The sequence below is a fragment of the Phaethon lepturus genome, unplaced genomic scaffold, assembly GCF_000687285.1.
Source record: "Phaethon lepturus isolate BGI_N335 unplaced genomic scaffold, ASM68728v1 scaffold52300, whole genome shotgun sequence".
In the NCBI taxonomy this organism is placed as follows: Eukaryota; Metazoa; Chordata; class Aves; order Phaethontiformes; family Phaethontidae; genus Phaethon; species Phaethon lepturus.
In genome coordinates, this window is record NW_010515129.1 from 2,529 (window position 1) to 16,477 (window position 13,949).

Below are 13,949 nucleotides of genomic sequence, written 5' to 3' on the forward strand. Positions count from 1 at the left end.
GTGGCTGCTGCGGGAGACCGTGGATTTTAGCACTTTGGTTGGTACTATCACCTGTAGACGCACTTTGATGTTGTTGCTTTGAAACTTTGCTGAGCGTAAACAATGTGTATTTAAAGAATTACAAAAAAAACAACACCCAAACAAACAAACAGAGGTGTGTAAAGAGCTATTTTATGACTCAGTGTTGAATAAAGACTCTTGAGATTGAGGTGGGGTTTTCACTTGCCCCAGGGCCAACATTGAACACAGGCCAGTGCTGGCCAGTGCCAGCAGCGAACCAGCGAGACCAGCTGCTGTTCAGAGCTTTCTGGAATCACAGAATGGTTTGTGTTGGAAGGGACCTCTAAAGGCCATCTACTCCAACACCCTGCAGTGAACAGGGACATCTTCAACCAGAGCAGGGTGCTCAGAGCCCCGTCCAACCTGACCTGGGTTGTTTCCAGGGATGGGGCATTGACCACCTCTCTGGGCAACCTGGGCCAGGGGTTCACCACCCTCACTGGGAAAAATTTCTTCCTTAGATCTAGTCAGAATCTGCCCTCTTTTAGTCTAAAACCATCACCCCTTGTCCTGTCACAACAGGCCCTGCTAAAAAGCCTGTCCCCATCTCTCTCCTCAGCCCCGGCAGCTGCAGGAAGGTCTCCCCGGAGCCTTCTCTGCTCCAGGCTGAGCACCCCAGCTCTCCCGGCCTGTCCTCCCAGCAGAGCTGTTCCAGCCCTCAGAGCGTTGCTGGGGCCTCCTCTGGCCCCGCTCCAGCAGGTCCATGTCTCTCCTGTGCCGAGGGCTCCAGAGCTGGACGCAGCCCTGCAGGGGGGTCTCCCCAGAGCGGGAGAGAGGGGCACAGGGGCAGAGGCAGCGGAGGGCAAAGGGAGGGAGGGAGGGAGACACGACTCCCGTCCCCGCATCTCTTTGGCAGGGGAGAAGGGGGTGATCTTAGACCATCATGGAGGGAAAAGCTGAGTTTGAACATTTTTGTGCCAATTGATTTCTGAACAGTCCCAGAATAAAAAAGGAAAAGAGGGACTAATTTTTGGTGGAGAAAACAGCCCAGGTGGCTGCAGGATCCTCGGTTCCCAGATTTCAACCCCACAGAGGTGGGAATCGGCTTTACTGGTTGGAGAGGTGGAAAACGAGCAGTCTAGGTCCTCAGCAGGCAGGTCAGGGTGAGGCAGCCCTGGCGGCAGGGAGACAAGACCACCACGAGACAGGCATGAGACAGGCAGGAGGGAACGTGGAAACCCCCCCAGCCCCAGGGACCGGCCATCTGCGATGGCAACAGCCCCACTGCTTGCATGCAGAGACGCAGGATGAGCCCCACACATCCCGCTTTTACCCCTCCAAGGGTTTTCTTCTGGGAGCATTCATTGTTAAATGCCTCCACTAAGAAATGCTGAGAGGGGTTTGTTTGTTGAGGTTTTTTTGGTTTGGTGTTTTTTGTTTTGTTACACACAAGCTGTAGCTGCACTCACTTTTCACTACAAGCACTCACATGCTGCCTAACACACTTCAGACAAGATGAACGGCCACGAGGGTCACATTAAGGGACACGTCAGATGCCTCTACGCCTCCGCTGGGGCTGCTACCAGCTGTCGTAGGGCAGCGCTTTACGAACAGGGCAGAAGAAACACATTTTGTGGTGTAACAGACCATCAACTTGCCTAATTAAATGAGATCTCAGAGGGCTGATACCAGATAGATACCAAATTTCTTCCATTAACACATTCAACCTACCAAACCCAAGTCCCCCCCGAGAGAATTTTCCTGCCAGAGATGCCCCAAGTGCCAGGATCCATCCCTAAAGCACCACCAGCCCCACACATCCCCTCCCCACAGCCGGAGATGTCAGACACAGCTGCTGCCCCGAACCAGCTTCCGCAAAGTGGAAGGCAAGATGTCAATGGCCCATTAAAGCAAAAGCAAGTGCAAACATCACCAAGCAGTATCGGAGAGCTCCAAGAGAGACCCCAGGCGCAGAGACAATCGGTCCTGGAAGCGCAGGGAACTGGGGTGTGCGGGGAGACGGTCCTGCTGTCCAGCACAGCACCTGCTTTTAAATGGGGCAAAAACCAGTTTGAAAGGTTAACCTTTTAACTCTATCCACGAACTATGACCCTAGAGAACAAAACAAGCAGCAGAGAACAGAGGAACACCCCAGTTTGCCACCGAAACAAAGTCATCTTTTTATTGTGTTTGAGCCTGGGTTCAAACCCACCAACAGGAAGAAAAATAAAAACAAAACAAACAAAAAAGTATAAATATGAATAAACCCCACACTCGCTGCACCACCTGCCAGCGTTGAAGAGGGCTCAGCTCAGTGCGGCTTCCAACGGAAGGACGAGGCGAGCCTAAGGGGATCAGTGCTGTGTAGGAAATGTTGGGGCAGGGCACCTCGCAGGAGGTTGCTGCTGCCAAGGCCAAGATTTGACTCTAATTATCGGAGGCCAGTGGTTGCCTGCAAGCCCTCGAAATGACCATCTGGTAAACGGCCCATTAATTAAGCTAGAAAACCTATTCTTTTTCACTTTGCACATTGGAAGAGAGAGCCAGCCCCCATCACGATGCCAACAGGGACCGCAGCCTCAGTGGTTGTGGGGTCTGCCTCGCCCCCGGCCCCGGCCACCAGGCGCAGCATCCACGGTGGAACGGGGGTTCTTGATGGTTTCATCCACAGAGACGATGAGGCAAGCAGCCTCGGAGGCCGCCGTCAGCGCATTGATGCGCACGATGGCCGGCTCCCACACACAGGCCTCGAAGTTATCCGCGATGTCCTCGTTGTTCACGTCCACCCCATACCACATACCTCCCTGGTGGGAGAGAAGAGGTAAGAGGGTCTTGTTATAGGGCTGATCAGGGCTTTGGGGCCAGTGCACTGGGAAGCAGACACGTGCAAACCTTCAGGGAGAGGCAGAGACTGGACTTTGCTCTATGAAGGGAGAATATTTAAAGGAAAAAAACAAACCAGCAAAAAGCCTTCATCATCAACGAACAGTGCCAGCAAAGCCTCATAAAATAGGCATGCTCAATTTCAGAAAGAAGCTGTAGAAGCGTTACAGGACTGACTTCCACTCCACTGCTGGCTCACTCCCCTACCCACAGCCCCAGTTTTTGCAGCCCAAGATAGGGCCACTCTTTTCGGGGCATTCCCTCTAACCCCAAAATCATCAGCAGGATGAAATGTGGTGGGTGTGACCCCATAAAGCGTTGGCGGCTTCCAAGAGAAGCCAAGAGGCAACCTCTAACTGCCCAGGTTCAGGGTGCATATGCACACACGCATGTGCTCCACAAGATCCGAAAGGAGATCACAAGCAATCAGGACCTTCAGCTGCAGCTCCTGTGGAAAACAGACGGCTCGGCCAACTTCTATATTCTGACTACTTTAATGTTTAATATAGAAGCCTCCCTCCTGACAAATAATGCATTTTTAAAAAGCAAATCAAAACTCCCAGCTCTGGAAGCCACCCGACAGCTGTGATCAAAGGGAAAGCAGATCATTTCCTTTTATAGAAACCTCCACCAAGCCCACACTTGATCTGAAAACAAAACACTACATTTAATCAAAGAAGACACAAGCCCAACATGGGCTTAGCTGAATTACACTGGATCTGTCAGGCTCAAGGAGGGGGAAAAAAAAAAAAGAAAAAAGGAGGGGAAAAAAAAAAGAAAAAAGAAAAAGAAAAAAAAAAGGGAAGAAGTCACACAAACTACTGGTTCTGCCTAAGAGCCCTGGGTTCAAAGGTGGGCACCTACCTGTGCGTGCTTGGCTCGGAGCTTGTTCAGTATGTTGGTGGCATCAAAGCCAGCGTTGTCGCAGAGCTGGCGGGGAATGATCTCCAGGGCTTTAGCGTAAGCCCCTATCAGCAGCTGCTGCTTGCCTGGAATGGTCCTGGAATAGTCCCGAAGGTATTTGGAAAGCTCCATCTCTATCGCACCACCGCCAGCAACAACCGAGTCGTTCTGAAAGAACAGGGGAAACTCTCGTTCCAGGAAGTGGGAAGGACAGGAAAGCCTCCTTTCCTGCCAGTGCTGCACGCCAGGGTGATGCAGACACACCAGGCCCAGAGGAAGTTGCGCCAGGGGAGGTTTAGGTTGGATATTAGGAAAAATTTCTTCACTGAGAGGGTGGTCAGGCATTGGAACAGGCTGCCCAGGGAGGTGGTGGAGTCGCCATCTCTGGAAGTGTTCAAGAAACGTGTGGATGTGGCGCTTCAGGACATGGTCTAGGGGACATGGTGGCGCTGGATTAATGGTTGGACTTGATGATCTTGAAGGTCCTTTCCAACCTAGTGTTTCTGTGATTCTGTGAATCTACAGCTCAGGCTGCTGCCATCCCTGGGAGCGCCTGCCAGCTTGGCTGGGAGCTTCAGAAACAGGCCAGGAACCTCCAGGGGCAGCTACCAGCAGATCTTTCCAGCTGCGCACAAGATAAAGGAGTGGTGTGGAGAGGCTGTACCAGGGGAAGGGACAGCAGACTGCAGCCCTTGTGCCCTGGGCAAGTTTCCCTCCCGTTTGTAAGGTGTTCAAAACTAAAGGTATTTGCAGCAGCGCTTTGCAGCCAAGTTCTGCTATTTTTTTTCCCTCCCTATTTGTTTCAGTAGAGAGATCAGGATGTTCTTTCTAAAAGCAAGAGTTCCAAAAATCTTGACATGTTTCTTCCCCTCAGGGCACTCAGCCTCAAAGCTGTTTTTAACCAGAAAACACCACATTAACACGTTATTATATATAACACAGAAACACCCACAGTTAGGCAGCACCTATCACGCAGGACCAGCAACTCCACAAGCAGAGCACACATCCACACATGCCTCAGATTTCTCTGGCAGTGCTCCCAGCCTACCTTCACAGTCAGGGGACACAGTTACCCCTCAGACTGGTCACCAAGAGGGGAAACAAGTGGCTTTAACAGGTGCTGACACGCACGTGAAATCAATCCTGCTACTGAAAATCTATTGAAGATCTACCAGAAGTCTGCATTCCCTGTAGGATGGATGTGTTTACAGAACACACCATAACCCAGTAAGCAGAACTTATGACTGTACTGAAGAGAAGGCAAAAGCCAGGCATGCCTGAAAAGCAGCTGGCAACACTGCAGAGACAATGCTGCTTTGGCCACGGAACAGCACTTGAGTTAATCAATCAGATGCTGCCCGTCTGCGCACTCCACTCTACTGGCTGAACGCTCCCGGTCTTTCCACAGAGACCTCAGCCAAATGCTGGTGTCTGAAAAGGTTTCTAGAAGGAGTTACAGCTGTGCCAGGTCCAATCAACAACGCCAATGACAATCGAGTGAGGAGGTATCTCTGCTGGTTCTTACCTTGATTGCTCTCCTGACTATCATGATGGCATCGTGAAGGGACCGTTCCGTCTCTTCCATGAACTGCTCTGCACCCCCTCGCAGGATTATCGTGCAAGTCTTTGCCTTCGGGCAGCCTGTGAAGAAGTTATACCTGCCAATGGCACAACACAGAAAGGGTTAAGGTGATGGAGAAGCAGTGATGCTGCTGAACAGGCTTTGCACCAGATACAGCAGTACAGAAAGAGAGAAGTTCTTTAGAAGCCAGATGCATGACTGAAACCGTTTCACTCTACGCAGTGCCCCAGCAGATTTGGAGCTAAGGAGCAGAGCCAGGCGATATACAAGTGAAATTCAGGCTGATCCAGGGAAATCTACTCTGTACCTGTTGCTAAGGCTTTGTGCTAAATCAGTGCTCCCATTTTCAGTTGGCAGGAGCACAGCAGATGTCAGCAGTCAGCCCCAAAGAGGATTTCTCCTCTAGCAATGGGAAGAACCCCCTTATATAGCACCCAACTTCATTTGCTCTGAGGCTGAAGTGGCACCATGGGATATCAGACGAGTGTCACAACAGACCCCAAAAGGCATCACTTTTAAGTTCTGAGTGAGAGTACCACCATACCTTCTACATGGCATTGGGGAACAAACATATTTTTAAAAGCATATAAAAGAGGTAAGATTTAGATGAAAGCTTACTCCTGCCCCCTCCCTCAGTCTCATAAAACACAGCAGTAACACAATCTTGTTTTCACACCATCACCTTGAGATGCTCAAACCTGCCAACACTCAGACTCTAACTTTTCAAACTAATACTACAGTGCTTAGATAGGATTACAGGTTCACAGCTGCCGTATATACCTCTCTCCTCCAATCTGAGTCTCCTCAAAGAGTTCGCATTGGCCCAGAACATCATCCGACAGGGCATTGACACTAGTCTGAATAGAACCGCCGCAGGCCTGCATGGAAAAAGAGATAAAGCATGGCATTACCAACACTGACAAAAAAGACAAATTTGCCCAGCAGGTTCCCACTCTTCAGAGACAGTCTGGCCTTTTAGCTGATGCAAAACCATCTTGCAGGCCAGATTCAGGGAAAAACCTTCTACTTTCCTCCCATCTCATTCATCTAGGCAGGCTACCAACATCAGAAATAATCCTCGACAGCAAAATAAGATTATGCTTCTTCTAAGTGCTGACTCACAGGCTCTAGAGTCCAGCAACTACACAAAGAAAGCTTAGGAAAAAACCACTCACAATGGAACAGGGAGAATAAACCTCTACCAGTGCAATGTACAGACCCTAATACACAAAAACATCAGAGAAACAAAAAAGCAGTGCAAATGCAATTAGTGTGCCATTGCTCATTCCATCAAGGAACAGCTTTGTCAGTATATGGCAACTTTACATAATAGCCACATTGGCAAAAAAAAAATGCGATTTTGATTTTAAATCTTTGTAAGAAACAGCGTGTTCAGTCACCGATTGCTGCCCTGTTTTGGGAATGACCAGCTTGGCACTGTTAAAACTAAACCAAAAGTCTTTATTCTGAAACAAGGCCGCTCACCATCATAGTTCGCTTGAGATCTTCTTCCGGAACACGGCCAGCACAAAACATGTCTCTATCCGCAAAGTACTGAGTAGCCACATCACCAATAGGAAGTTTGGACAGGACAACTTTGGCTCCTGACTTGTGGATTTTGTCTAGTTTGTCATACAAGATGTTCCACTCAGCATCCACAATGGCCTGGTAATCCTAGCAGGGACAAGAGAGAAAGGGACAAGTGCTCACGTTACAAAGGGTTGCAAACGCCATCCCGCAGCGCCTGTAAAGGGAAAGCTCGTCTAAAACAAAGGCAGCAGTGACGCTGCACAGCCCCAGCAGACAACTGCTTTCTAAGACTCAGAGGTGATTTTAGGTCACTCCATTTTAGGACAACAGCCATGTCTGTTAAAATGCTTCCAGCAGCAGAACTGAGTCAATTAAGGGGTTGGATGAACTGACAGAGGGGCAGCGACAGCTCAATAGAGCTCAAGGAGGAAGAAGGGATTACACTGATGTCCAAGAGGTGTTTACAGAACTGTCCACAGATGTTGGAGTGGAGTGACTAAGTAACTACTGCAGAGAGAAAAAACACAGATCCTGAGAAACCTCATGCTCTACCAGCGTGCCCAGGTTTCACAAGCCTGTTGTGCTCTAGCTGCCAGTGAGACACAGCCACAGGCAGCTGGGAAAGCTCACAACAGCATGCTGCAGCCGACTACACAAAAAAGACCATCGTGTTCACGACGGCAGAGGGGAACTTTAAGGAAACAATTACTGAGATCAGTGGGGCCAAGACCCCAAAAGCAAACCACCCAGAGATGTTTAGATACCACAATTATGCAGGAACCAAGTGCATGCAACGTTGTGGTACTTTCCAAGAAAGTGGCAGAGAATGACCACGTTTCATAAAGGTATTTTCACAAGATGGAAAGAGAACTACTGTCCAAACGACTACCTTGTCTGCTTGAATATGCAGAGCTTTTTCCAGCATTTAAAGCACTGCTTAATAAGCCTTCCTTGTAAGGCCAGTTCTTAGGCATAGAGAAGTTGCTGCACAGCTGTCAACTTACCACAGCGCAGCTGCGGCACAACGACCGAGCAGAAACATGCCCTAAACCTGCTCTAATTCAAAGTCTGCCGTACCCTTCTCCCAAAGGAGGCAGCATAACCCAGCAGCTATTTTCAGGGCAGGGAAAGGATGTGCAGAAGGCAATCCCATTTATCCCGCTGGCTCTCAAGCAACCACCACATCTTGCGGGCATGAGGAAGTGAGACAGGCTCCCCTTTCGGCTCTTACCTCCACTGTGTTTACTCTGACTTCGGCATTGTCCTTCTCAGCTTTGAGCTCCAGCTCCACATTCAGCAAGGCGATCTTGGGAGACTGATACTTCTTGGGCTGCATTTCAAACCCAGCATAAGAGAATGTCTTCTTAAAGGCAACTCCGGCCACCAGCTGAGAGTCCTTGAAGACAGGGATTTGCGTTAGGCTCAGCCTCCCAAGGTTTTCTCAACAGGGTTAATAACTCCCACAGGAGACACCCTGCTTTCAAAGTCCTCATTTACAAAGCACTCACCAACAGCCATCTCCTTTGATTAACCCACTTTTAAAGAAGCAGCAAATATTTTCTTCTCACCATTCACAAAACCAGCTTCTATCACTTCCTTTCTACCACTCAAGACACCGCAGCAAAAGACACTATACGCAGTCTGAAGATCAAGGGATGGAGCAATCTGTTCTCTCTCTTGATGTCTTTCCCATTTCTACCCTTTGAAGGTGGATACTTCTCATCCACAGCCCCACACTCAGGTTTTTGGGCGGGTTTTGTTGCCCTGGTTTGGTTTTCCCAGCTCCACCACCACCTCCGGGATTGTTTTGCAGCAGCACTGCTCTGCCCAACACTGCCCCCTGAAGTGAACTTCTCGATTTCATGGCTGGGAGAGAAATCAGCATCTCAATCTCCTACCCCATGAGTGCCGAGCCACCGAAGCCCAGAGGATTGCTGTCCCTCCTAAGCCAGGGCAAGCACAGGCTTTCTCTGCTCTAGCTGACAGGGTGAGATGACCCAGGATCTCTCACAACCCTGAAACGCAGCGTGCTAAATTATTTGTCTCATCCTCATACAGGTCTCCAAGGAGTCTGACAACAGAATACAAGGGCAAAACAATATGGAGTAGGGAGAACCGCTTTCATCCAGAAGGGGAGACACCACCCTCCCCAGGGGACCAATTTCTGCAAGCCTCAGAATGCCAGCAGGCCCAGACACCACAAAAACAGATGCTGAAACGTTCCTCATTCACTAAATTAGTTGTCTGGGCAAGATAATGGCGTAATTATAATGTCTCTTCTCAATGAAGATGCTCATGCTGAGTATGTACAGACAGTAACAGCCACAGAATAATAATTCACAGAGACTGCAGCAGGATTTACTTTTCAGCAGAAGCGTCCCAAGCAACAGGCCAAACCTACGCAGGATACAGGCAGGAGCCAGCAGGGACACACCAGCTCTCCCACAGCCCAAGAACAACTCCCTATTACGCGCCTGCGTACAAGTCCCATGCACAACAGGTATTCCAGCCCTGCAGTATAAACCACACAACCCATCAGCTCCTTCACGTTTTCTTTGCATTTTTCCCAGCCCGATACTCATGCACACAACCAGGACTGTATGGCTTTTGGTTCCAGAAGTAAAAAAGACTTCCAAAAAAAAAAAAAATTCACTTTTTGCAGGGCTATAACTGGAATTTGGATCAGTAACAACATTCACTGCAGAGGGCAGCAAGGTAAGAGTGTATTGGGCTCAAAAAAACAAATTCTCTACCTACAGAAAAGAAATCCAGCCCTATTCACTAAGCTTTTTCCTCATATCAACAGCTTTGTTTCGCTTTGGTAATTCCTTAACAGGCACTATCAAGCCAGGCTGCATTTCTGGTAGAGTCCACCCACCAAAAGGGGCTGCAATCACTGTCTCCTCTCCTTTCAGGACAGACTCTGACAGAACTTACTTCCAGAGCACCTCCTTGCACCTTCTTTATTCCAATCATTTTGAGTTGTAGCAAGTCATCTAACATCATGACAGCATCTACAACCATTTTGGAAAAAAACTCCTTGCTCTGGGAGATCAGCTTAGAGCTCAGGGCTGTGGCTGCACACTTCTCCAGCAGGCTTCTCTGCTCACTGCAAGAAAGAAAAAACAAGGTCTTGTTCACTTGCCCATTCTTTTCACAGGCTCACTAAACATTGTGCACAGTATGATTAACCCACTCTGAGGCAAAGATCAGCTCCTTTCTATGGATGGGGAAAGCAAAGCACACAGATGTCAAAGCCCAGACTGTCAAAGTACGATTCTCCCCTTCAGAGTCCGCCCATTAGACTAGCACTGACCAGGTTGGTTGGCTCTCAGACACCACAGGCCTGAGCAAAACAGCAGGGCTCATCCAAAGGCAGTAAGAAGTTTTTTAGCCCCTCTAAAGGTGGCACATTCTCTAAAACGTTAACACAGGTAACGTATGCTGTAACAGAGTTGATGATGCAAGAGACACCAGGGAAATATGGATCCATCACCCAAGTTACTGCTGACCATGAGAACTACTATGTTTTGGCATCACAGGACAGCAGAAAAGATACAGCTCATTTTGGTTTAAGACAGTTATGCAGTTCAACTTGAACTTTTACTGCAGGTATTAGTAGGGCCAGATCATGTAGACAAGAGCTTAAAATCCAGGGAGAAAATGAACTCTAGTATTCTCACCTCAGTCGAGGGGATCATTTCCTTACTGCTATTAGCTATCTAACTTCATGTATTCAACAGCTAAAAAGTGGTCTGATTTTCAGAGAAGCACTGAGCATTTAGCACTGCCACTGATTACAGGAAAAGCTGCAAGCCTCCACCACCACTGGAAAAAAGAAAATCAGGCCATTTATTTTGGTACCTAGCTTCCTCCATGTGCGCTGGAAGACACTGGCCTACATATTTCGCTGCAGCCCAAGTGAGAGCACGGCATCTCCCCGGGAGGAGCAGGAAACTCCGAAAGCTCAAGAACAACCCCAGTGTGGGGCCACAGCTGTTCGGCCTGACCTCGAAACTTCAGCCAAGGCCACAGCCGAAGTCAGAAACGCCCTCGCACCAGCTAACTGAAGCCCAGCTACACAACCGGGTCATCTGTAAGGGAAACTTACTCTTTATCTTCCTTTTTCACTGCAACAGCAATGACTTTGATCTTGTTTACAGCCTGTCAAAACACAAGCCAACAGCTGGATTAATGATTCATGCTTGCAAGCTGATCAAATCTCCAACTTTTCTCTTTCTATTTGACATTACCTTTTATTCCCTACTTCAGCATCACTGAAGTTTCAAGCATTTAAGCTATTCCACCCCTTCCAGCACAGTAATTCTATGGAACACACCAACCTAAGTTCAAGAGGATCAGGAAGACGCTCAGAGCAACTCCACTGCTTTTGGCAGAGATTTGGGGAACCAAAGGGCTACTGAGGGAGTTAGCCTGAACCTTCTCTGGAAGTTAACAGGACTGATGTGTTTCACGAGACGTAAGGTTTACCAAGGAGTAGCAGAGATCAGGAGAATGGGAAATTTATTTTACCACTTATTTCTTCCTTGGACCAAAACCAAAGGACATGACAGCACTCCAGAGGTACTAGCTGGTAATAACAGCTCCCTGACACCAGAAAAGGCAGCTGATGTTTGCAGTAAGACATCATGAGATCACTACTGTCACTCTCTACGCCCATTCATTACTGCCTTTTGCCTGGAAGCACGTTATTTTTCCTCTTTGGCACAGAACTCATCTCCTCAGACGCTGTGGTACACCCCTCAGCTCTGCAAGCAGCAGCTGAGCCCTCCTTCAGCTACGAGCAGCGCTGTCTTACCAGCTGTGTTGCTGTGCGGAAGGCACGGATGATGATTTGAGGATGGAGGCCTTCCTCCACGTAGGGCTTCACTTGTTTCAGGAACTCAGCAGCGAGCAGAGTTACGGATGTGGTACCATCACCAACCTGCATGGAGAGGAAACGCTCTCTGTGATCCACACACTGCAGAGCCACTGTGATAGCAGCTTCAAAACCATGGAAGGGCTTCCAGAGGAAATCAGATTTCATAATTTTCTCTGCTCACAGATTTGTGGCTGGATTCTTTAATGATTAAGAAGGGCTGGGTTCAGACTACATCCCGTTGGAGGGTGAAGTCTCATTTCCCAAGTCACCTATATTCGTGAAATGTGAACTTTGTATCTTTGAAGTTTCAAAACACCCCCATCAGATCTAGCTGAAACAGTATAAAAGATTTGGAAGTTATCACAAAAGAGAAGGCATCAATAAAGAAACCAGAAGGAATGCCAGCACTCCGTGAGCAATCCCCACCCCTTAACACAAAGCCCACAGAACCACCGATGCTAGCAAGTTTGCTGCTGCACGTTATGCTTCTGAGCACAGCCAGGTTACCCTCCTACCTCTGCATCTTGAGACTTGGCGATGTCCACTAATGTCTTCGCAGCCGGATGGACAACATCAAGGAGCTTCAGGATGGTGGCACCATCGTTAGAGATCGTGGCTTTGCCTAGGATTGATGTAGAAAAGGAAGTCAAGCTCGACTGCCGTGAGAAAAGCCTTTGTCACTGTAAAAGGGTGACATGCAAGGGAGGTTTTCAGAGCTCAGAGAGACATTAATACAATAGCAATTCACACCAGCCAGTCTCACTGTGCTTCACCATTTCACGTTTTGGGTCAAACATGGCCCCAAGCCATTATGCTACAGTGTTTCCCAATCAAGCCCCGACCCAGCACCATTGTGAGTTTTGTCATGTCTAAACAACCACAGGCTCTCATCCCCAATTTCCACTTAAAAGTCATTTTCTTCAGCCAAATGATTGGTTTTTCCCTCCTGTGTCATTTGCCATGTGATCACCACGGTATTTTAATACACTCCTACAGTCAGATACACAACTATAAATTGGCCGAAGAGGAAAGTGAAGGGTTCATCCCCACAGAGAAGGGGAGCCCAGAACAGCTGTTTCACAGAGTGTATCTCAGCAGGTGCCTCCATTCCATATTAACAGCATCTTTTTAGTCCATTTGGAGCAGATAAAGTGAATTTAGTCTGAGTGCAGAACAACCCTTCACACCAATTAATAGGGGCTTTAAATTAATTTCCCTCCGACTTCTCAATAGCCTCCCCACAGATAAAAACAGGTATTTTAGTCTGAAACTCATGTGAAGAAAGACAAGAGAAAGAGATCAATCATATTGGTTATTAGGTAAATTTAAATCCAATTACCCATTTTAATAAGAGTTATTACAGTTCCTACTTGTAAAAACTACTTAAAGACAATACTAATACACCCCACCCTTCAGTAGCAGCAATAAAAAAAAAACCAAACAGTATATTAGTTTGGTGACTTCACAGAAGTCTTTTCAGACTGGGGGCAAGTCTCATCCCTAAATCACACCAAAAAAACCCAGTCCAGTAACATGCACTGAACTCAGGCTCAGCCACAACAAGTGCTGAGTAACTCCATACATATTATGAGCCTTATTTGAAATAATAAATAAATAGAGCTGGTCAGGGATAACTGTAGACCAGGTTCAAGACACACTTTCTCCTTCCTGGCATGGACTTTTTTGTATCTAGTCCCACTAACCCTGGATGTACCCAATTTCACAACAAAGACCATGGCTGCCTTACTCAGGCGAGTAGGCAGCAAACAGGTAGTCCCTCAGGTAGGTCTGACAATTCTTTTCTCTTCAACAGCAGAGACCAGAGTCAAGGTGTTAAACTGAACACTGAGACAGAGGCTGATCCTCTATTGTGAGAGTTACATTTAGTATGGGGTGAGGAAGTTGAAGTCTGCATATATGCAAATACGGGTTTTAACTGATATGAAGATATGAGTAAATATGCACGCTGCCAGCAAGCACTGCACTTGGGAGATAATTTCTACACGGCTGTGAGAGGCCACTGCTCGGTGCTTACCCCGGTCATCCACAATGAGCTTGTCCATGCCCCGAGGTCCCAGGGTAGTACGCACTGCTTCTGCGATAACCTGGCAGGCATTGATGTTGCTGACGAGCTGGGGGATCCCCTGCGAGGTGTCCGTCCCCTCCTTC

The 13,949-nt window shown here is 48.1% G+C and overlaps 1 protein-coding gene across 1 annotated transcript; it reads right to left on the reverse strand.

The window, feature by feature from the left end:
* Positions 1-2,174: 2,174 nt before the first annotated feature.
* On the reverse strand, positions 2,175-13,943 carry CCT7 (chaperonin containing TCP1, subunit 7 (eta)). The gene is made up of 11 exons (XM_010295001.1): positions 13,816-13,943; positions 12,296-12,402; positions 11,718-11,843; positions 11,010-11,062; positions 9,836-10,007; positions 8,130-8,294; positions 6,854-7,042; positions 6,149-6,246; positions 5,312-5,444; positions 3,748-3,954; positions 2,175-2,804 (listed from the first exon to the last, which is right to left on the reverse strand). The coding sequence occupies exons 1-11, from the start codon at positions 13,841-13,843 to the stop codon at positions 2,580-2,582; spliced, it is 1,503 nt and encodes a 500-aa protein (XP_010293303.1). The 5' UTR covers positions 13,844-13,943; the 3' UTR covers positions 2,175-2,579.
* Positions 13,944-13,949: the final 6 nt, after the last annotated feature.

Coding starts and splice junctions, on each gene's coding strand:
- CCT7 (XM_010295001.1), bottom strand. CDS start 13,843: ATGGACAAGCTCATTGTGGATGACCGGG. Junction 11,063..11,717: donor TCCGCACAGCAACACAGCTG/GTAAGACAGCGC, acceptor GTGTTTTGACAG/GCTGTAAACAAGATCAAAGT. Junction 10,008..11,009: donor GTGAAAAAGGAAGATAAAGA/GTAAGTTTCCCT, acceptor TCTTTCTTGCAG/TGAGCAGAGAAGCCTGCTGG.